This window comes from Cetorhinus maximus, chromosome 6, assembly GCF_964194155.1.
Source record: "Cetorhinus maximus chromosome 6, sCetMax3.hap1.1, whole genome shotgun sequence".
NCBI lineage: Eukaryota > Metazoa > Chordata > Chondrichthyes > Lamniformes > Cetorhinidae > Cetorhinus > Cetorhinus maximus.
In genome coordinates this window covers 35,864,207-35,889,378 of record NC_135884.1, presented here as the reverse complement: position 1 = coordinate 35,889,378, position 25,172 = coordinate 35,864,207, and the positions used below count along the sequence as shown (strand labels likewise).

Sequence of the window (25,172 nt, the reverse complement as noted above, 5' to 3'; positions counted from 1 at the left end):
ACGTTTTCCTGTTATCGATCACAGTTATTCCCTTGCAGAGGTGTAAGTGAATTGATTATAGTGCTGAGGACTGGTAGAGTTAACTTTCCTCTGCACTACTAAGACATACAAGTGTAGGTTTTTCCTTTTTCTGTTGTATATTTCTTGACAGCATTGTTGCTCAGTGCAATTTTGAAACATTCACGATGTTTACTGGTACTCAAGGCACAAGTGGTATTTTTGTTTTATATGGTGAGTGATAATTTTCAAAATTGTCAAATATGGATTCTCTGGCATATTTTTAATAAACCTGGATTTAACAACATGTCAATTTAGAGTACTGCTGGCTAATGGCATTTATCATCTCTGTAAGGGACAGGAAATGGAGAGGAGGTGTGTAATGATGCTTGAGCTTGTAAGGGAAGTTTAATATCTACAAGTTATATTGATCCATGAAGTCTCCAGAACTGTGGGAGCAAATTTTAAATTCTTGAACTAGCTGTGCAGATTGGCACAATTTAAATCATTGTAAATTGTCCTACTTGTTGATTTGGGGCATTGTAATGCTGTTGGAGCCAATAGCTGTAGTATAAGGGTCTGGCATAGAAAGAGTTAACATGGGACTGAGTATAGTACCGCCCACACTGTGGCGTAAAGGAACACAAGACCCCAGTCTAGAGGGCAACCTTGGACTGGAGACAGTATGGAGACAGCTCCTAGCTTATACCTTATGCTGAATATATGACATAGGCTAGGGTTTTCCGCTTCCATTTGTGGCAGGCATCATAGCAGGCGGGAGCAGAAGATATTGGGAGATCACAAAAATCGGTTTCACGTCGTTGTAAAACCAGTTTGCGATCATCCATTTCATGCCGCCACACATCGGGAGCCGAATTTCAATATTTTATCATCTCGTTATAAGCCCTGCTGGCTGGAATCATTCCCCCACACTGGATCATTCGCTCACGTTGGCGTGATTGCGTGCCAACATGTTTCACAACGGTACATAATCGATACGCACCTGGCGACCTGCACTTCGCTCGGGACTTCGAGGTTCGTTTGCCTACCTTGCTTCGGGCAGCACTCATGGTTATCAGCGCCAGACTTCGCAGGCAACACCACATCACTTTTATGGGGGGTCACGGGCAGGCCTCCACCTACCAGACCAACGGTAAGGCTTTTCAATGGCTGCAGGGCTGGGGCTTGCTTGGGGAAGGGGGTATCCCAGGGTGTGTGTGGGTACACATGGTGATGGCTGAGGAGGCAGTCTCCAGAGGAGATGAGGCCAGATGGAGATGTGATGGCGTGTGTGACAGAGTGAGTGGTGATGTCCCTTCATGGGGCAGTGAGTGGGATGCCAGTGAATGTGTGATACACTTGAGCTTTTTTTATTCATTCAGAATGTGGGCATTGCTGGCAAGGCCAGCATTTGTTGCTTATCTCTAATTGCCCTTGAGAAGGTGGTGGTGAGCTGCCTTTTTGAACCGCTACAGTGCATGTGGTGTAGGTACACCCACAGTGCTGTTAGGCAGGAAGCTCCAGGATTTTGACCCAGCGATAGTGAAGGAACGCGATATATTTCCAAGTCAGGATGGTGAGTGGCTTGGAGGGGAACTTCCAGGTGGTGGTGTTCCCATGCGTTTGCTGCCCTTGCCCTTCTAGAATGTAGTAATCATGAGTTTGGAAGGTGCTGTCTAAGGAGGCTTGGTGAGTTTCTGCAGTGCATTTTGTAGATGGTGCACACTGCTGCCACTGTGTGTCAGTGGTGGAGGGAGTGAATGTTCATAGATGGAGTGCAAGTCAAGCGAGCTACTTTGTCCTGGATGGTGTCAAGCTTCTTGAGTGTTGTTGGAGCTGCACTCATCCAGGCAAGTGGAGAGTATTCTGTCACACTCCTGGCTTGTGCCTTGTAGATGGTGGACAGGCTTTGGGGAATCGGGGGTGAGTTATTCACCACAGGATTCTGAGCTTCTGAGCTGCTCTTGTAGCCACAGTATTTATATGGCTAGTCCAGTTCAGTTTATGGTCAATGGTAACCCCCAGTATGTTGATAGTGGGGGATTCAACAATGGTAATGCCATTGAATGTCAAAGACCATAGTTAGATTCTCTCTTGTTGGAGATAGTGATTGCCTGGCACTTGTGAGGTGTGCCATGTGTCAGCTGAGGCCTGTATATTGTCCAGGCCTTGTTGCATTTGTACATGGACTGCTTCAGTGTCTGAAGAGTCGCAAATGACTCTGAACATTGCATAGTCATCAGCAAACATCCCCACCTGATCTTATGATGGAAGGAAGGTCATTGATCAAGCAACTGAAGGTTGTTGGGCCTAGGACACTACCCTGAGGATCTCCTGCAGTGATGTCCTGGGACTGAGAAGATTGACCTCCAACATCCACAACCATCTTCCTCTGTGCTTGGTATGACTCCAACCAGCCGAGACTTTTCCCCCGATTCCCATTGACTCCGCACCTCTGCCCTCACCTTCCCTTCCTTCCCAGAATCATGATAGGGTCCCCCTTGTCCTCACTTTTCACCCCACCACCCTCCGCATTCAAAGGATCACCCTCCACCATTTCTGCCAATTCCAGCATGATGCCACCACTAAACACATCTTCCCCTCACTCCCCCGTCAGCATTCCGTAGGGACCGTTCCCTCGGGACACCTTGGTCCACTTCCCCATCACGCCCAACACCTCATCCCCTTCCCACAGCACCTCCCCTTGCAATAGCAGAAAGTGCAACACTTGCCCCTTTACATCTTCCCTTTTCACCGTCCAAGGGCCCAGAAATTCCTTTCAGGTGAAGAAGTGTTTCACTTGCACTTCCTTCAATTTGGTCTACTGCATTCGCTGCTCCCAATGCAGTCTCCCCAGTGTTTGGTCTACACTGAGGAGACCAAACGCAGACTAGGTGACCGCTTTGCGGAACACCCTAGGCCCGTCCGCAAGCATGACCCAGACTTTTCTGTCGCTTGCGATTTCATCACACCATCCTGCTCTCATGCCCTCATGTCTGTTATTGGCTTGCTGCAATGTTCAAGTGAAGCCCAACGCAAACTGGAGGAACAGCACCTCATCTTCCAATTACAGCCTTCCTTAACATTGAGTTCAACAACTTCAGACCATGAACTCTCTCCTCTATCTTCACCCCTTTTTTAATCCCTTTTTAAAAATGTATTTTTATTCTTTATTTACTTATTTTTGTTTCTATTCCTTTATTCATTGTTCTATTCCCTTTTATAAAATCCCTTTTCTATCCTTTCTCTCCCAAATACTGCCCCCCCCCACCTCACCTCACCCCCAAAAGGCCCATCTGTTACTTGTTCCATGTTGTTCTTTCACAGAGTTGCTGACCCGTGTTCTGCTATTCACACATTCTGCTTTCTTACCTTTATGCCACTATCAGCACCTTCTTTAGCCCTTACCATGACCATTAACACTCCCTTTGTCTTGTGTTCATGACATCTTTGTCAAGCTCTCCTTGGCTCACACCTATCGCTGACCTTCTATCCAGCTTCACCTGCTCCACCCCCCACTTAAACAGTATAAATTTCATCACATTTCTACTTCTGTTTAGCTCTAAAGAAGAATCATACAGACTTGAAATGTTAACTCTGTTTCTCTCTCCACAGATGCTGTCAGACCTGCTGAGTTTTTCGAGCATTTTCTGTTTTTATTTCAGATTTCCAGCATCTGCAGTATTTTGCTTTTATCCATTGACTCCAGTTTTGCTAGGGCTCCTTGATGCTGCACTCAGTCAAATTTTGCCTTGATGTCAAGAGCAGTCACTCTCACCTTAACTCTGGAGTTCAGCTTTTTTGTCTATGTTTGAACCAAGGCTGTAATGAAGTCAGGAGCTGAGTAGCCCTAGCAGAACCCAAACTGAGCGTCAGTGAGCAGGCTAGTGCTGAGCAAGTGCCGCTTATAGCACTGTTGATGACCCTTTCCATTACTTTACTAAGTGTGAGTTTAGCGTGATGAGATGGTTGCCTTACCCTGGCGGCACGGATAATTTCTTTCATCCTCTTTCTGCACTGGATGGCCAGCCTCTTCTGTGCAGCATTAGCACTGACCAGCACTACCGTTGCCTCCGAAGCTGAGTGGTGAGATTGCTGGACCTCCTGCGGCTAGAGCGGGAGTAGAGGACATCATGCTGGGCCTCCAAAAGGCATTCCAGGGAGAGGTTACTGAACTCTTGTTGACTTTTGGGGCCATATCTTTACTGGAGCAGTCCTGGGCTGTAAGCGTTGAGAATTGTGTGCACGGCTGCAGTTGAGATATGGCACCTGGAGTGAGGAAATGATGAGGTAACAATGTGGCAGGCGACTCAGAGGCCACTCGGCAGCGAAACAGCGTGTTTCCTGTGCCTGCATAATCAATCAGGCGGCAGACAATACGGCATGAAAACGTCTTTTTTCAAGCTTGCCACCACACTTAGTGCAATTCAGGGAAAATTCCACCTATAGTTACTCGTAATTAATAAACACTTACTGTTAAGCTATGCAAGACCCAGAACCTCTTCATAAGACCTACTGAATTGCACACAACATCTCACAACTTGGTGGCAGCTATTGGAACAAGCCAGGACCTCTCAGAAGCTGGAGCAGAAATTTAAAACTTGAAAGTTTGAAAAAGATGCATTCTGACCTGATGAAAAGCACCAGAAGCGAAGGCACAGAAAGAGATCGATAAAGAAAAGCTCTAAAGCAGGATTGGAAGCAGAAGGCAGAAATAAAACTTCACATTGCAGCAGAAGACTCGATTGAATCCTGTGGAAGTCCAGCTTCAATACCCAAAGAGTGCAGAGTCAGAAGAACTAGCAAGAGTAAGCTAAATAATTAAAGTTTTGGCCAGAACGCGTTTAAAGAAGCTTTTCAGTCAGCAGCAGTCAGAGTTGTCAGTTTTACAAAGCCCGGGTTCTGAGTCGGTGCCTGACCACATGGCGGCTGAGCTCACTCCAATCAAAAAATAAAATAATTAAGGAACAAATAATTGGCAGTTAAAAGACTGAGAAAAATCCAGGAATTGATGGTTTCACAAGCCGAAAATACTTAGATGTTGCAGGGAAGAATCAGAAAGGTTGATATGGGGAGTTGCCACTGAAAATTTAAAACCGAGAAATAGCGAACACCATTACTGCAGGAGCCCGTCAAAATCAGCAAGTGCAGGAAACTCCATTGTGAAGAAGTGCACAGCAGTACCATCTTGGATTTCCTAATAGCATTTAAAGCTGTAAACACATTTAAATTTAATGACCATGATCAAAAATCTATCTTACCAGACCAATTTGGACTCATGCAAGGGCCAAACCTAATGCAAATTAGGCATCCTGGAGAAGAAAAAATTTAAATTACTGGAGAACATCAGACCTAAGTAGAAAAGCAGAGGAAGTCCAGATTAATGCACTTATACTCGTTTGGTGAACTTGCTGATGAAACAATCCTAATGCAGTGCATTAATGAATCCTCAACCAGTTTTGATGAAATGTTAAAAGCCTTTGACAAATACTTTAACCTTCAAGTAGTGGAGTGCACAGAGCGTAAAAAGAGGGATAGAAAACTCCCATAAAATGGCAAAAAGGCAATTCCCAAGCAAACCACATGATGGTACCAGAGGGGCAGAGAACATTCCAGAAGTCTTACAAATGGATCCTTTTGAAAATCCTGACACATTGCAATTTAGGTAATAGCAGGTGGCTGTGCTGAGCCACCTTACTGTGATTGAAGGCAAAGTAATAAAGTGTTCCAAACTGCAGGCCAATAAGGAAAAGATGGAAGCAACAGCAGAAAATGTAAACAGAACAAGTTTCCACAAAGCCTAATCAATGCCAACATCATGATTTAGTTACATTACTATTTTCTGGTTTTCAACAGTTCCTGAAAGAAACAGTATATATAAGTAAAAACGTCCACATATATTGCTATTCTCGTAACTGCTAAATGACCTTCCATGTTCAATAACTCATCCTATCTTTGAATAATAGTTCAGGGAATGCAGTCACTTTTTCAGCTCTCATCTAAGTGTTTATCTGCATCATCCATTGTAGAGTTTTGTTCAGTTGTGGCACAGCCAGTTCCATGGGGAAATCATTCTCATTGTCAGAATACTTACGTCTCACAGCAATTATTCTTGCAAAGTTGATCAATGTTTTTTGGAAATAATCAACTTTCTAATTTGTTGAAGACTAATATATATTTTAGTGATCACAACATTTAAAGAGATAGTTTCTGAACATGTTATGACTGATCCAAAAATCTTCTAAAAATTGGCATAAAGAGAGAAACCACACACATTGTAAATCTTGAATAAAAATTGGAAATGCACAGCATTTGCTCATAACCCTACCCAAAAATGTTAACATCATTTTTGCTTTCAACTGTACTGAATGCTCTCAATTACAATTTGACATCAAAAGCTCTCATTTGGAATGAGTTTGACGTCAAATTTGATAGTACGCTCAAAGCTATCCAACGCACTCAAGCTATCCAATGCATTCAGCCACCAGTGTTGAAAAATATAAGGAAATTAATTGCTTAAATAATATCTGAATTTATTCAGTTTTTTATTAGTGCAAAAAAATTGTTCCCCCATACAATACATGCTTAGAGTACCACCTGATCCCCATCAGTTCTTCATTCATTTTAGTCTCGGTCTATATTTTCCACCAGGTCTTAGGGTATAAACTTTCCCCCCTCTCCAGTCTCAGGGCCTAAGCACTCTCTTCCCCACTACCCCGCAACCACAGTCTTAGGGTCCAAACTCTCCCCACTTTCTCCCCTTCCAGTCTCGACTCTCTTTAGCCCACCCTGCACTCCAGCCTCCAAACTCTCTCCACCCCCTTCCTTCCAAAACCTCCTCCACCCCTCTCCCTCCAGCCTCCAAACTTCCCCACACCTCTCTCCCTCCAGCCTCCAAACTCTCCCACACCCCCTCCCTCCAGCCTCCAAACTCTCCTCCACCCCCTGCCTCCAGCCTTTAAATTCACCCCCACCCCCCTCCCTCCAGCCTCCAAACTCTCCCACACCCCCTCCCTCCAGCCTCCAAACTCTCCCACACCCACTCCCTCCAGCCTCCAAACTCTCCCACATCTCCCTCCCTCCAGCCTCCGAACTCTCCCCCACCCCGCTCCCTCCTGTCTTCAGGCCTTGAGCCCCATTCAATACAATCATGGCTGATCGAACACTTCAATGCCAACTACCTACACTATCCCCATAACCTTTTACATTATTGTTAATCAGAAATCTATCAATCTCTACCTTAAACATATTCAATGACTGAGCCTCTACGGCCCTCTGGGGTAGAGAATTCCAAAGATTCACAATACTGAGTAAAGAAGTTTTTCCTCACCTCGATCCTAAGTGGCTTCCCCCTTATTTTGAAATTGTGGAAGATGAGTTTTGCGAAGGCAGGAGAAACAAAGCAGAGCATTGAGTATGCTTCGAATGCAAAATGATGTCAAAAAGACAAAGTTAAGGGCACTCTGCACTGAATGCGCGCAGCATTCTCATTAAGCTATATGATCTAAAGGCACAAATAGTGCCCCCTGGCTCTAGACTCCCAACCAGGGGAAACATTTTACCTGCATCTACCCTGTCTATTCCTTTAAGTATTTTATAGGTTTCAACGAGATCATCTCTCATTCTTCAAAACTCTAGAGAATACAGGCCCAGTTTCTCCAATCTCTCTTCATTGGACTGTCCTACCATCCTGGGAACAAGCCTAGTGAACCTTCGTCGCACTCCCTCTATGGCAATAATATCCTTTCTGAGATAAGGGGACCAAAACTGCACACACTACTCCAGATGCGGTCTAACCAAGCTTCTATACAATTGAAGCAAGACTTCACTACTCCTGTCCTCAAATGCTCTTGCAATAAAGGCTAACATTCCATTAGCCTTCATAATTGCCTGCTGTACCTGCATCTGTTGGCTTTCAGTGACTTATGGACAAGAACACCCAGGTTCCTTTGCACATCTACACATTCTAATCTCTTACCATTTAGGAAATACACTGCACATCTGTTCCTTCTACCACAGTGGATAACCTCACATTTTTCCACATTATATTCCATCTGCCATGTTCTTGCCCACTCACTCTGTCCAAATTCTTCTGAAGCCGCTTTGCCTCTTCCTCACAACACATATTCACACCTAACTTTGTATCATCTGCGAACTTGGAAATATTACATTTGGTCCTCATATCCAAATCATTGATATATATTGTGAACAACTGGGGCCCAAGCACTGATCCCTGTGGTACTCCACTAGTTACAGCCTGCCAACGTGAGAATGACCCGTTTATTCCTACTCTCTGTTTTCTGCCTGTTAGCCAATCCTTAATCGTGCCTCCTATCCCATGTGTTTTTATTTTGCTAATCAACCTCCTGTGAGGGACTTTATCAAAAGACTTCTGAAAATCCAAGTATACTACGCCCATTGACTCTCTCTCCATTTTGTTAGTAACTTCCTCAAAAAACTCCAACAAGTTTGTCAAACATGATTTCCCATTCACAAACCATGCTGACTATGCCCAGTCAGATCGTGATTATACAAGTATCCATTTATCACATCCTTTATAATAGATTCTAGCATTTTCCCTACTACTGATGTAAGGCTAACAGATTTGTAGTTCCCTGTTTTCTCTCTCCCTCCCTTCTTAAATAGTGGAGTGTCATTTGCTATCTTCAAATCTTCAGGAACCATTCCAGAATCCACAGAATTTTGGAAAATGACCACCAATGCATCCACTATATAGCAACCTTTTCAACACCCTGGGATGCAGAATATCAAGTCCCAGGGGCTTATTAACTTTCAGTCCCATTAATTTCTCCAATACAACCTTCTTACTAATACTAATTTCCTTCAACTCCTCATTCTCTCTAGTCCCTTGGATCTCTAAATCTGGGAGATTTCCTGTATCTTCCTCAGTGAAAACAGACACAAAGTAATCATTTAGCTTCTCTGCCATTTCTCTATTTCCCATTATGAATTCACCCGACTCTGGCTGTAATGGACCCACATTTGTCTTAGCCAAACGCTCCCTTTTTACATACCTTTGGAACCTTTTACAGTTCTTTTTTTTGTTTTTTGCTAGATTGCATTCATATTCTATTCTCCCTTACTTTACCAGTTTCTTGGTCTTCCTTTGCTGTATTCTAAAAAATCTCCCAATCCTCAGGTTTACTACTACTTCTGGCAACTTTATAAGCCTTTTCTTTTAGTCCTTGCGCTAATGATGTTCCCATGTTGGTGACAGAAAGGGAACTCCAAGTATTTGTCCCAGCAATGATAATTACATCCAAGTTAAGATGGTGTGCAACTTGAAATTGATTGGGAAGAATTTTCTCCCCATCGAGGGGGCTGCCTGCGATTGGCTGTGTGCCGCCATTTTACGTGGGTGGACCAATTAAGGCCCGCACACCGTGACGAGCAGCCGGAAGCACTGTGCGCTCCCTGTGCTGGCGGGGGGGGGAGTAGGCTGAGTTGGGGCCTGCACTCTTTCACACATACGCACGAAAGAGTGCAGAAATCTCCCTGAGGCACAGAGCTGCCTTGGGGAGATTAGTTTGATTGTCAAAAATTTTAATAAAGAAAAAAAATATTTTTAAGACATGTCCCCTCATGTGACAGTGTCACATGAGCTGGGACATGTCAGTGAACTGTAATAAAAAATTTTATTCAATTTATAAACACTTCATGAAACCCCATCCCGCACGTGGATGACGTTTCATGATAAATGAGAAGGCCGCCTGGGCTTTTCACCTGCCTGCCAACCTTAAGGTTGGATGGGTAGCTCAGTTAATTACTTTAATTAGTTTTTAAATGGTCTTAATAGACCTTTGACAGTTCGGTGTGCACGCAGCCGACTCCGGTGCGCGCCCACCGAACTGAAGATTGGAATGACACGCAGTGACATCGGCACGCACGCCCAACGTTACCGCGCGTCATTTTATGTGTCGGCGAGCGGGGCCCGCCCCCGCACGCTGACCCAAAGATTCTGCCCATTGTGTTCCCTTGATCTTGCTGCTCTTCTTGTTTTTAATCATAGAGATCACAGGGCTGGGACATGCTGTCAAAGTAAGATTAGTAGGTGGCTGTGGTACATTTTGTTAGTGGTGCATACTATAGCCACAGTGTGCCCATTATGGGCAAGGTGAATATTGAGCCTAATTGCATCGGTACCAATCAAGTGGTATTTCTCTTTCCTGAATGTTGTCAACCTTTGTGAGTTTGCAGCTGCACCTATTCTGTTGATGCTGAGATATGAAGTAAAAAGCAGTGTGCTTATGTATGATTGTAGAGGCGAGATTTTATGTAGTTAGAAGAAAAGACATTGAAGAAATCTGGAACCTTTTCCATCGCTGTTGTACACTAAGGTGTTTTGTTGAAAAAGGTGAAATTTATTACCACATGATATCCTTAAAAGATCATTTACACAAGCAGTTTACTTATATGGGGCCCTTTTGCAAATATTCACACACTTCTGATGACCTCCTGTCTTGATGTTCAAAGGTAAACAATATTATAATTGCAGAAATTGTTCTTTATAATACAGCAACAAAAATAATGTGGCAGTACTATAACAAGCACAGAAATGTGATGATCTCACGGAACATCACCACCCCCCGCCCACCCGCACCCCGGGTTCTCATCATGGATCCCCTAAAGTCTAGGTAACCTGGTTTGAAAATCCATTGGCCAGAACTTTATGCTCCCCTACTTTCCCAGCAGGTTTTGAGGTGGGGGGTTGAAGGGAGACCGTTTCCGCCCAGCCTCAATTTTTAGGCTGATGGGTGGATGACAGCTCAGGGGGAAAGGCCGGAAATGAAGGGAGTTAAGATCTCTGGCAGGCAGAGTTGTTGGGGAGTGGGAGGCGCCTCCATCAGAAGCCCCTTTCTGACTGGGGGGTGCCCTCCTTTTAAGGCCCAGTGATCTGTAGACCTACCTCCACCGCCCGCCCCCCACCCCACCCCAGCCTATACCCCCAGACACCAATTGCCCCACCTTGCGACCTCCAGGCCTTCCCTACCCTTCCACTCAGACCTCTGACACACCTCTTTCTCCGGTTCTCTGCCTCTTCCAGCCACTGCAGCACTGTTCCTGGAGGTAAAAACAAAAAGCTAAAAGCTACTGCGGATGCTGGAAATCCAAAACAAAAACAGAATTACCTGGAAAAACTCAGCAGGTCTGGCAGCATCGGTGGAGAAGAAATCAGTTAACGTTTCGAGCCTTCATGGCCCTTCGGCAGAACTGAAGCATAGTTAGGAGAAAGGAGAAATATAAGCTGGTTTAAGGTGGGGGGGGGGCGGGGCGGAAGAGAGAAGTTGAGGGTGTGGTGATTGTGGAGATAAGCAAGCCGTGATAGGAGCAGATAATCAAAAGATGTCACAGACAAAAGAATCAGACACTCCTCCATCACCCCCTACTCCTCAACCCCCACCTATGGCACCTCCCCATGCCCACGCAGAAGATGCAACACCTTCCCCTTCACTTCCTCTCTCCTCACCGTCCAAGGGCCCAAACACTCCTTTCAAGTGAAGCAGCATTTCACTTGCATTTCCCCTAACTTAGTCTACTGCATTCGTTGCTCCCAATGCGGTCTCCTCTACATTGGAGAGACCAAACGCAAACTGGGCGACAGTTTTGCAGAACACCTGCGGTCTGTCCGCAAGAAAGACCCAAACCTCCCTGTCGCTTGCCATTTTAACACTCCACCCTCTTCTCTTGCCCACATGTCTGTCCTTGGCTTGCTGCATTGTTCCAGTGAAGCCCAACGCAAACTGGAGGAACAGCACCTCATCTTCCGACTAGGCACTTTACAGCCTTCCGGGCTGAATATTGAATTCAACAACTTTAGATCTTAAACTCCCCCTCCCCCCCCATCCCCACCCCGTTTCTCTCCCCCGCCCCCCCCTCCTTTTTTTTCAATAATTTATATAGATTCTTCTTTCCCCACCTATTTCCATTATTTTTAAATCTAAAACTAAAACCTTGTTAGTCTTTTCCACCCTACCCCCACTAGAGCTGTACTTTGAGTGTCCTGTCTTCCATTCTTAATTAGCACTTTTCTTAGACAAATATCACCACCTTCAACACCTCTTTGATTCTTTTGTCTGTGACATCTTTTGATTATCTGCTCCTATCACGGCTTGCTTATCTCCACAATCACCACACCCTCAACTTCTCTCTTCCCCCCCAACCCCGCCCTCCCCCCACCTTAAACCAGCTTATATTTCTCCTCTCTCCTAACTATGCTTCAGTTCTGCTGAAGGGCCATGAAGGCTCGAAACGTTAACTGATTTCTTCTCCACCGATGCTGCCAGACCTGCTGAGTTTTTCCAGGTAATTCTGTTTTTGTTCTGTTCCTGGAGGGACTGGAGAGTTGTCAACCAATCTGATGCAAGGCAGGACTTTCTCCTGAGTGAGGGCCGGAAGTCCTGCCTACTGCCAATCAATGCTCATAAGAGCGTAAAATGGCAGCGGGGCTCTCGGAGTTGGTGGGATGTGTTCCACTTGGTTTACAGAAACACTTGATTTTCCTTGAACTTGAAGTTCACCATAGCCATTTATTACTGCCCACGCAAGTTACGAGACTAAATATTTAATCAGACTTTATCTTCATTTTTTGTGCAATTCTTTCATGTTTGACATAAGCAACAAAAAAGTTAAATATGATTGCTCTAAATTTTAATTAGTAAACTATCTATTTTAATACCCCAAAACCAGTTGGATTAAACATACCATTTCAATATTTTTTTACGCATACTATTGATTTTAAAAATAGTGTGGTCATGCAGTTTGAAAATCTATTTAAAGATGGCTAGATGATAACTGATGAAGACAACATTGCTGTGCTTCGTCATTCCTTGTAATGACATAGGACCTCCTGATTTCATTAATGATAGCTTTAGGGATTCCTGTTTCTCTGAAACATGAATGACATTTGAAATGTATCAACTAATCGGCTGTTATCCAACGGAATAGAAAATCATTAGATAATTTTTTTTAAATGGATTCCACATTAAGCAGCTTTTCCTAAAGGTAATTTTGCTGGAATTGTCAAAAGATGAATCCACAAGGATTTTAAAATAAGTTGTAGGGGCTGACATAGTTTATCAAAAAACAAGCAAAATACATGGTTTTGCATAAAAATTAATTTAATGGTGAGCGAAAGCACTCAAATGCATTTTATTGAAAGATGCAATAACTGAAAATGTGATTTCATTGAAAGGAGCAAGCAGCAATGAAAATTTGTGTTTATATACTGCTTTTACCATACAAAAAGTTCAATGTCTTTCCTAGAGGCAAAATCAGATGAAAATGAATGCTCAACCAAAGATGGTGTTATTGGGAGAGGTGACCAAAAGCTTGGCCAAAGAGTTGAGTTTGAAGGTGGGCCTTAAAGGAGAAGGGGGAGGTAAAGAAGTTGAGGGGTTTAGGGATGAAATTCCAGATCTTGAGGATGAGGTGGCAGAAGGCGTGGCTGCCAATGCGGGGATGAAGGAGGGAGGGACAGAGTCGAAGGAACGGCCTGGGAGGAGTTTAGGGCTGGAAGAGGTTACAGAAATGGAGAGGGATAAGACCATCAATCACAAGTGTAAGAATTTTAAATGAGACCTTGGTAGAGTGGGAGTTGAAATAGATCAGAAAGGATATGAGTGATTGATTTGTCCAGGATTGGGTACACAACAGTTTTGGATGAGCTGAAAATTACAGAGTCTTGGGGATGGGAGGCCAGCAAGGAGAGCACTGAAATAGTTTAGAGATAGAATAGATATCAATGAGGATTTCAGCAGCAGATGAGCTAAAAGAAGGGTAGAGGCAGGGCAATGTGGGTAAAAGATGAAGTCTTTGAGGTGGAGTGGATATGGGATTAGAGCTCAGCTCAGCATCAAACAGGATACCAAAGTGTGAGCAGTTTGATTCAACATAAGAAAATGGCAGGATGGGGGAGGCAAGGGTACAATGTTTGTGGTGATGCCTTCATTCACCCCAACATTTAACTGAAAGAAATTACAACTCATCTGAGACTAGATGTTCAACAAGCAACCTGACACACGCAGGCAGTTATGGGGGTTGAGACAGATGATGAACAGGTAGAGCTGGATGTCACCGGTGTGCTTGTGGAAGCTGACCCCTTGTCTTTGAATAATGTCACCAAGGGGCTTGATTCAGATAAGAAAGAGGAGGAAGCCAAGAATAGATCCTTGGGTGACTGAATAGGTAACAATATGTGTAAAGAGAGTGAGGATATTGCTGAAGATACTCTTGCTACAGCTTGACAGGTAAGATTGGAACCTAGTAAGGGTAGTGCAACTAGCCTAGACAACAGAGCAGAGGTTGGAGGAGGATGGGGTAATCAAACATGTCAAAGGATGCAGAGCGGGCAAGAGGACAAAAAGGGAAATGCACCTGGTTAACAGTCGGAGGAGATGTCAGTACTATGCTCTGAGTGAAAACCTAATTGAAGTTGTGGAAAAGATTAGCAGGATTAAGGAGACAACAAAACATTCAAGGACTGGAGAAGAAAGGCAGGCTGGAGATGGGGCAATAATTTGCAAGGGCAGAGGAGCATTGTTTTTTTAAGGAGGTGGGGTAATGATGGCAGATTTGAAAGGGAGGGGGATAGTACCTGAGTAGAGGAAGCCAATAGGGGACAGGAAGCGATGTTATATCATGTACTCTTTTGTGTAATAATTATTCCCCTATTGCTTGTGAGTGATTTTCATTTTAGATAAAAATTTCACATTGAGTAACAAAATTCTTTTTCAAACCTCAGGATGATTTGCTGAATAGGATTACCAGACGGCCCTCAGATGCCAGGACAAGTTCCAGGAACTCTGAAGCCTCATTGGTCAGCCATATATCCCATAGTTCTATGTCTGTATCCTCTGAAAGAACAATAAAAACTGCTTCAAGTGAACAAACCTTAAAAGGAACTCCTTTTCCTGCATTGAGCAAAATAGACAAGGAAAAAATTCACAGCAGTATCACTCCAGTCCAAAGCAGATCTCCCACCAGAATAGATGCTCCAGATTCTACATCAGGCATGATAAAGGTGAAAGATGGTCAAGCTAGCCAATCCAGGACTTCAATGGTAAAAAGGTCCTTAAAAGAAATCCCAAAAGAGGATCCAAGACTAACGACAGAGACTTGTGTAAGTTTTTTTTCCTGATTTAAAACTCTCTTGTACTTTATTTCTTAAAATCTGAATTGATTCAAGATGGGGTTTTTATTTAATAAAAAGTATATATTTTTTAATTTGTCTGCTTATCAAGGTGTTTGTGCTGGAAAATAGGAGATACTTTTTGCATCTTTTTGCAAGCTGAAAGGATATTTTCCATGCCGTCACCTGGCTTATTTTTGAACTCAGTCAGCAAGAATAAAAGGATAATACCTTTAATGCTTTGCCAAGTTTTTTTTTGTCTCCCTATTATAAAAATAAATTTAAATTTAGAAAGAAAATGCTGAGCTTCAAGGTTGATTATAGGAAAAATCCTGTGGAATATCAATTTATTTTGATCATTTAATACTTCCATACAATATGCTTGGGTTTTATAATGTTATTTTTCTCAGCCAATTCAAGACGTTAATTATTCCAATTTATTGTGTATTGCTGTTATTGACCCTGTGATGGACTTTACTTCTAATTGTACATTGCTGTGAGTCATAAATCTGTCACAAGCTAATACGATAGAAATTGTGAAATTCCCATTTCATTATTCTTATGAAAGGTTATAAAAAAAGAGTCAGATAAAATGTCATACATTAAATAGATCCATAAAATACAAGATCAAGAGAAAATGGGAGTGATGAAGAATTGGTGAAACCTCAGAAATATTGTGCTCGTTTGTGAATTCCATATTTTAGGTGAGACTTGAAGAGAGTACCAGGAAACTCAGTCTATGCTCACTGGACAAAAAAATTGCTGAAGTGTAGTCAAAGGGATAGATGTTAACTTTCACTGCCAATGTAGAGAGGTATTCTGTTTCCTAAAGCTCAGAATGAAGAATAGGAAAAATTGAGGATGATGCAAGAAACCAAATCAGTCACTAACTATAATTTAAAAAGAAACTTTCTTACTTGGGATAATCATCATTTGAAATCCAACTAATGTAGTAAATACATTTGTGCATTCAAAGGAAATGAGTCAAGGTTGATTCTTTACTCATGAATTTGAGGCCAGAGTAAGTTGAATGAACTAACTAGCCTTTTATGTTTCTACATAACTAGCCTTTTATGTTTCTACATGTTTATGTTCTTTAGAATCAAACTGCTTTGGCAGCAGTAATCCTGAAATATTTTCTATCTCTCGATTTGTCTGTTCGACTATTGATCTGGGAGTTTCTCCTTGTCTTTATCCCTCTCAGTAATGAAAAATACCACACAGATGTGAAAATGAGACTGAACTTTGGAGCTGTCAAACAACTGTAAACTCTCCAAATGAGTGAATTTATTATCAGTGTTTAACGGCACTGTGTTATAAATGAGATGTCTAAGGAACATATTGCTAACTGTCTAGACAATTATTTCTGTAAGGTCAGGCATGAAAATTAAATGTTAATTGCGTTTCAAATAGGTTTATGAGTAGTTTGGCTCAGTAAATAGCACAAATTTAATTTCTGAGCAGTAGGTAACAAAAACATAATATAAAACTGTTATCTGGAATGCCAAAAGATGGTAGCGATAATTATGATGTGGCCTCAATCTTAATTGCTGTAAACAAACTAGACTTAAATCTCACTATGCTTTATAAAATATGTTATGACTAGGTGAAAAGTGATGAATTGGCAACCCCCTATTCAACCTTCTCCAGTTGGTCACAACATAAGTTTAAGTTTCTTTATTTACAAGGATATGCCTTTTCCAAATCAGAATGTGTTTAACTGCTTAAACCGAGAACAGTAAGGAGCCAATCAAACAAGGTTTTCTTGAGTCAAAGAAAAAGCAAATTTATTAACCACTACCCGAGAAAAATAATAAAAACGCGACATCAGGCATTCGGCCCTCATGCAGTCATTCGGGCACGCATGCACGTACGCACACGTACATGTACACACGTGCGCACACAGGCACACACATGCACACACAGGCACACACATGCACACAGACACGCACACTCACACATGCACACACGTATACAGGTATCAGAAATAAAGGGAGTTAGAGTCAAATAAAAAAGGTAAAAGAATATACAGTTAAATGTCCTTTGTCCTTGAGACATAGATTTTAAACATTGCGGCCGATTTGGGGTAGCTGGTTTCTTGCAGGTGGTCAGATGTAGAAGATATTGCTACTATTACGAGACCTCGGTTTACTGGTAGGTTTCTGGTAGAATTGGCTTCTTGAACTGGGTGATGCACTTATTCCAAAAGAGAGAGGTGGAGAGAGAGCAGCCTTTAGCCTGTTTCCTCTGCTGAAGAATTCCTTGACATGGCTTGTGTCACTTGCAATCTCTCTCTAGTAGCTGGCAGCCTTGTCTTAAATACTTCACTCATTATGTGTTTCCAAGAGGCTTCAGGTGTGTCTGTCTGTGGTGGCCATTGTTTCAATATCCACTACTTTGCATTTTTAATGCCTCTTCCCGAGACAGTTACAAGTTTCGATGGGTGTCTGTATTATAGGAAATGTCCCTTTCTTCACATTCCCCTGAGGTTGATTTGTTTGTCTCTCATCTTCACATTGGAATGTGGCCTTGCATTTTTAAGCACTTTGCTCCTGTCTCTGTTCAAATTTCAAAATTTCCAGCCAGTTGAAAGTTGAAAATCATATTATCAAAATAACGAGGCATTGCCTCGTGGCAAAAGTAATTGCAATAGTTGCTGTTGATGTTGCGTGTGTTTTATTTATTGTGAATTCCTTGCTTGCATATAAATTAAACAAAATAACTTATTAAAACTAAGAAGTAACAATTTTCAGTTTAAACCAATTTTTTTTATAAATTGTAGGTACATTGATTGTTGATTGGATATTTGGAGATCAAATGAATTTCCACAGTTCAGAATCTTTTCTGCATTTTGGAAGGATTATTGTGCTTTATGCAAAAAGAGAAGTTGTGCAATTTGAAAGGGATGTATCTCTTCATTGTCTAATTGTTAATACTAAAAAGAAAAAAAATGCACTTTGATAGAGCTTTTCATGACCTCGGGATTTCCCAAAGCGTTTTACAACCAATTAAGTACTTTCTGAAGTGTAGACAATCTGTAATGTAGGAATCATGGCAGCATGACAAGCTCCCACAAACTGCAATGTGATAATGACTAAATACTCTACTTTTGTGATGTTGATTGAGGGGTAAACATTGGTCAATGCGTCAGGGATAACTCTCCTGCTCTTCTTCAACATGGGGCCTTTAAAGTCCACTTTAGAAAACAGACAGGGCTTTTGTTTAATGTATCACACAAGAGACGGCATGTCCAACATCAGAGCAATCTGCTCAAGCCTCTACCTCACCACTCTCAACTCCCTTCCAACTCTATTTCCTCTGTGCCCGCCCTTATAAAAAGCTCCCCTGCAATTCATACAGCGGCTTTTTAAAACACCTAATTGTCTAGCCTTTGGCCCTCCATTTACCATGATACTTCTACAATCACAGCTTCACCTCTATCTTTGATTCCCTTGTCCCAAGTAAAATCCTTCCTCTCTCCCACCCTGGCCATTCTCCTTGGTATGGCTTACACCTTTGTTCCCTCAAATCCAAGGGAGGCAAATTTTACTGTATATGGTACACAACTGGCATAATCATTCATAACCAGACATGCCTGGAAAAAAATGGAGCCTCACATTCTTCTGCTAAAATTGCTCCATATTCTAGGACCATCTTGAACTCCTTGCTTCTTTTTTCTATTACCAACCATCTCCTTAAACCCCTCTCCCCTGTTGCCTCCATCCTCACCTCCAACAAGTGCAGAAGTTCATGAATATTTTTGTCACTAACATTGAGCCCACCTATTTAGCTGCTGTTCTGCATCCCTCCCTACCCACTAAGCCATGGTTTCTCCTTACCTTGCCCTGAACTCGCATCCTTTTCTAGATTCCCTCTTATTTCCCCTGTCCATTTCTCATATCCTCTCTGAGCACAACTTGTTCAAGACATCCACCTCCTGCTCTCTCAAACCTATTCCCACTAAGCTGATCACCTAGCTTCCTGGAACCGATGCTATGGCTCCCTGTCCTTCCTTTCAAATCTGCTAATATCACCACACTCTCCTTATAAAAACCCTCTTATCCCCAAGTCCTTGCACATTGCTACCCCTTTTCCAACCTCTGTTTTTTCTTTAAAGTTCTTGAATGTGTTATTGGGGAGGTGGTGCCATAGTGGTATTGTCACTGGACTAGTATTCCAGAGACCCAGGGTAATGCTCTGGGGACCCGAGTTCGAATCCCTATTAGCAGATGGTGAAACCTGAATTCAATAAAAATTCTGGAATTAAAAGTCTGATGATGGCCATAAAACCATTGCCGATTGTCTGGTTCACTAATGTCCTTAATGGAAGAAAATCAGCTGCCCTTACTTGGTCTGGTCTGCCCACAGCCATGTGGTTGTCTCTTAGATGCCCATTAGGAATGGGCAATAAATGTTGGCCTAGCCAGTGATGCCCACATCCCATGAAATAATAATAAATGCCTCCAAACTCCATCTCCGCCTTTCCCACAACTCCCTTTTGAATGTCTTCAATCAGGTTTCTGCCCTTACCATAGTACTGCAACAGCCCACATCAAAGCCACAAATGGCTTTTTCTGTGACTGTGACTGCAGTGCAATATCCATCATCGTCCTCCTCCACCTGCCTATACACTTTGAAATGGTTGACTACATCAGTCTACTTTCCTGCATTAACCAGCTTAGTGGAACAGCCATCATCTGATTTCACTCTTGTCTATCTAGTTGCAGCCAGAAAATCTCCTGCAACAGCTTCTCTTCCCGCTTTGTGGCCTCTTGAGTCCTCCAAGGATCTAGCCTCAGCTTTTCTATTTGTCATCTACATTCTGCCCTTTGACGGTATCATCAGAAGACACGGGGCAGAATTTTACATTCGGCGTACGGGCGTGCGCCCGACACGCCGGAATGTAAAGTGACACACAATGATGTCGGCTGTGTGTCCCGATGTCATCGTGAACTCACGATATTTCATTCAGCGGGCATGCACGGGAGTTGGCTGCGCGCCCACTGATAATTGAAAGGCCTATTAAGGCCATTAATGAGGTAATTAAGCTGAATTTTACATTGCCTGTCCAACCTTATGGTTGGTGGGCAGATGAAAAGGCCAAACCCAGTGGTCAGCTCCGCAACTGCCCCCGCCCGTTCCCACCGCTCCCAACGAATGGAAAATCCTGACCATGATATTATGTTCCACATGTACCCTGACAATACCCAGCTCTTGACCACATCACCTGTCTCAAAACTCCTGCAGCCAATATGTTATCAGACTTGTCCAACATCCAGGCCTGAATGAGTCAAGAATTTATTCCTATTAAATATTAGGAAGCCATTGACTTTAACCTCCACCACCATTCCCTAGTTGTCAATTCTATCCCCCTCCCTGTTCACTGCCGCAGGCTGAGCCAGACTTTTGCAACTTATTTTACTCTTAGGTGAGTTTCTGACTTCATATTCTTTCGATCACAAAGACTGCCTATTTTCATCTGCCTATCATCATCCGTTCTCCATTCCTGATCCAACCTGCGGGCTGCTAAAACCCTCAGCCCTGCTTTTACCTCTAGACAACTTTTCCAATACTCTCCCCGAACCAAACATTTCCATTCTTTTTTATTTTCATTCATGGGATGTGGGCTTTGCTTGCCAGGCCAGCATTTATTTCCTGTCCCTAATGGTCTACACCCAAACTGTGCTGGGACCAGTGTTCTTGCGAGCTGCATAACTAGGGAAGTGGAGAGGATTTTAAACTAGATAGTGGGGCAAGGGATCAAATTTGCGAAGATGTGGTAAATCAAAGAGCAGAGACAAAACAAAAGACAAAGGTATTATTATGGGAAATGAAAAACAGATTGTGACGGGAAGGGATAGAGAGTACAAATCTAACAGTAAATCAACAGATGAAACTAGAGGTTACAAAAAGAATAAAAGGATAAAATTAAAAGCTCTGTATCTGAATGCACGTAGCATTCTAAACAAAACAGATGATATGAGACTACACATAGAAATAAGTTATTACGATTTGATAGCCATTACAGAGACATGGCTGCAGGAGGACAGGATTGGAACCTGAATATTGAGGGGTATAGGATATTTAGGAAGGACAGGAAGCAAGGGAAAGATGGAGGCATGGCTCTGTTAATTAATGATGGTATTAGCACAATGGAGATGGATGACCTAAGTTCAGGAAACCAGGATGTGGAATCGGGTAGAGATGAGAAATGGTAATGGTAAGAAGTCACTTCTGGGAGTTGTGTACAGGCCTCCTAACAATAACCACATGGTAGGGTTGAGCATAAAGGAAGAAATAACTGCAGCTTGTCAGAGAGGCATGGCAATAATTATGGGAGATTTTGATTTACATATAGACTGGGAAAGGCAGATGGGCAAAGATAGCCTAGATGAGGTGTACATTGAATGTTTTCAGGATAGTTTCTTAGAACAGCATGTTCTGGAGCCATCCAGAGAGCAGTTTATACTAGACCTGGTATTGTGCAATGAGAAGGAAGTAATTAATGATCTCATAATGAAGGTGCCCCTAGGTAGCAGTGAACATAATATGATTTTATTTTACATTCAGTTTGAGGGAGAGAAGAGTGAGTCTGAGACTAAGTTTTTAAACTTAAATAAGGGCAATTATGAGGGCATGAAAGGTGAGCTGGCTAAAGTGAATTGGCAAATTAGGTTAAGGGATAGATTAATAGAAATGCAGTGGCTAATATTTAAGGGGATATTTCAGAATGCACAGAATAGATACATTCCAACGAGTAAGAAGTGTCCAAGGGACGGAGAGACCAACCGTGGTTAACTAGAAAGGTTAAAGATAGTATAAAATTTAGAGGAAAATCATATAATTGTGCAAAGATAGGTGGAAGGTCAGAAGATTGGACAGAATATAAGGAACAGGAAATGATGACTAAAAGACTAATAAGGAGGGATAAATTAAAATATGAGAGAAAGCTAGCCAGAAATATAAAAACGGATAGTAAAAGTTTTTATAAATATTTCAAAATGAAAAGAGTTATCAAAGTGAATGTTGGTCCTATCGAAAGTGAGTCTGGAGAACTGCTAATGGAAAGCAAGGTGATGGAAGATGAATTGAACAGGTATTTTACATCAGTTTTCACTATAGAGGATACAAGTAACATCTCAGAAGCAGCTATAAACCAGGAAATGGAAGTGGGAAAGGAAGTCAGAAAAATTACAATCATCAGAGAAATGGTACTGAGTAAATTGTTGGAGCTGCGGGCTGACAAGAGCCTGGGTCCTGATGGACTTCATCCTAGGGTCTTAAAAGAAGTGTCTAGTGAGATAGCTGATGCATTGGTTTTAATTTTCCAAAACTCCTTATGTTCGGGGAAGTCCCATTAGATTGGAAGATAGCAAATGCAACTCCATCATTCTATAAGGGAGGGAGGCAGAACGTGGGAAACTACAAGCTAGTTAGCTTAACATCTGTCGTAGGGAAAATATTAGAAGGTATTATTAAAGAAGTCATAGCAGGGCACTTGAATAAGCTCAAGGTCATCAGGTAGAGTCGACATGGTTTTGTGAAAGGGAAATCGTGTTTAGCCAGCTTATTGGAGTTCTTTAAGGGGTAAAGGTTTTTGTGGGTAAAGGGGAACCATTGGATGTACTGCACTTAGGTTTCCAGAAGGCATTTGATAAAATGCCACATAAAAGGTTATTGTGGAAAATGAAAGCTCATGGTGTAGGGGGTAACATATTGACATGGATAGAAGATTGGCTGGCTAACAGGAAGCAGAGAGTAGGCATAAATGGTCCTTTTTCAGGTTGGCAAGATGTAATGAGTGGCATGTCACAGTGCTGGGACCTCAACTGTTTACAATTTATGTAAATGACTTGGACGAAGGGATTGAAGGGATGGTTGCTAAATTTGCTGATGACACAAAGAAAGGTTGGAAAGTAAGTTGTGAAGAGGACATATGGAGGCTACAAACAGATATAGGTAGGTTAAGTGAGTGGGCAAAGATCTGGCAGATTGAGTATATTGTGGGAAAATGTGAAATTGCCCATTTTGGCAGGAAGAATAAAAGAGAAGCATATTATCTAAATGGTAAGAGTTTGCAGAGCCCTCAGGTGCAGAGAGATCTGAATGTCCTAGTGCATGAATCACAAAAGGCAAGTACAGAAAGTAATTAGGAAAGCTAATAGAATATTTTCATTTATTGCAAGGGGAATTGAATACAAAAGTAGGGAGGTTACGTTTCAGTTGTACAGGGCACTAATGAGACCCACATTTGGAGTACTGCGTACAGTATTGGTCACCTTATTTAAGGAAGGATGTAAATGCGTTGGAAGCAGTTCAGAGAAGGTTTACCAGACTACTACCTGGAATGGGTGTGTTGTCTTATGAAGAAAGGTTGGACTGACTAGGCTTGTATCCTCTAGAATTTAGAAGAGTAAGAGGTGCCTTGATTGAAACTTACAAGATCCTGAGGGGTCTTGACAGGGTGGATGTGGAGAGGATGTTTCCTCTTGTGGAAGAATCTAGAACTAGGGATCACTGTTTAAAAATAAGGGGCCGCCCATTTAAACAGAGAGGAGGTGAAATTTTTTCACTCAGAGTGCCGTGAGGTTTTGGAACTCTCCTCCTGAAAAGGTGGCCGAAGCAGAGTCCTTGAATATTTTTAAGGCAGAGGTGGATTGATTCTTGATAAGCAAGGGGTGATAAGTTAGTGGCAGTCGGTGGGTTGCAGATTTCAGGTTACTATCAGAGCAGCCATGATCTTATTAAATGGCGGAGCAGGCTCGAGGGACTGAATGGCCTACTCCTTTTCCTTGTTCGTATGTTCATTTATTCGTATGCACTTGAGAAGGTGGTGGTGTGCTGCCTTCTTGAACCACTGTAGTCCATGGGTGGAATTTTACGACCCTGTCACAGCAGGGGTGGGGCTGTAAAATGCGGCGAGCTGTTCAAATGTCCATTGACTTCTGCAGGACTGTAAAATCCCACTGGTGTAAAATTCCGCCCCGTATGCTGTAGGAAAACCCACAATGCTTTTGGGTAGTGAGTTCCAGGATTTTTAACCCAGTGACAGTGAAGGAATGTTGATATATTTCCAGACCAGGATAGTGTGCATCTTGGAGGGAAACTTGCAGGCGGTGGTGTTTCTATGCATCTGCTTCCCCTTGTCCTTCTGGGTGGTAGAGGTCGCGGAAGGTACTGTCAAAGGAACCTTGGTGAGATCCTGCAGTGCATCTTGTAGATGGTACACACTGCTGTTACTAGTGTGTCAGTGGTGGAGAGAATGAATGTTGAAGGTGGTGGATAGGGTACCAATAAGGCAGGTTGCTTTGCGCTGGATGGTGTCAAGCTTCTTGAATGTTGTTGGAGCTGCACTCATCCAAGCAAGTGGAGAGTGAATTCTCCAATTCACCACACTCCTGACTTTGGGGAGTCAGGAGGTGAGTTACACGCCGCAGAATTCCCAGCCTCTGGCCTGCTCTTATAGCCATAGTATTTTTATGGCTGTCCAGTTTAGTTTCTGGGCAATGGTTACCCCCAGGATGTTGATAGTGAGGGATTCAGCGATGGTAATGCCAATGAATGTCATGGGACGATGGTCAGATTTTCTCTTGTTGGAGATGATCATTGCCTGGCACCTGTGTGCCACGAATGTTACTTGCCACTTCTCAGCCCAAGCCTGAATACAGTCCAGGTTTTACTGCATATGAACACAGACTGCTTCGGTACCAGAGGAGTCACAAATAGTGCTGAACATTGTGCAATTATCTGCAAAAATTCCCACTTCTGACGTTATGATGGAGGGAAATTCATTGATGAAGCTGCTGAAGATGGTTGGGACTAGGACACTACCCTGAGGAACCCCTGCAGCGATGTCCTGGGATGATTGACCTCCAATAACCACAGCCATCTTCTTTTGTGTCAGGTATGACTCTATCCAGTGGAGACTTTTTCCCCTAATTCCCATTGACTTCAGTTTTGCTAGGGCTCCTTGAAGCTGTATTTGGTCAAGTGCTGTCTTGATGTCAAGGGCAGTCACTCTCATCTC

The 25,172-nt window shown here is 42.7% G+C and overlaps 1 protein-coding gene across 1 annotated transcript in view; it reads left to right on the top strand.

Moving 5' to 3' along the window:
- cfap20dc (CFAP20 domain containing) overlaps positions 1-25,172 on the top strand; it is a 543,645-nt gene that overhangs the window by 353,017 nt on the left and 165,456 nt on the right. The window contains exon 12 of the mRNA XM_078543624.1: positions 14,759-15,136. Within this exon, the coding sequence (XP_078399750.1) occupies positions 14,759-15,136 (378 nt within the window). The remainder of the gene's footprint in view (positions 1-14,758; positions 15,137-25,172) is intronic.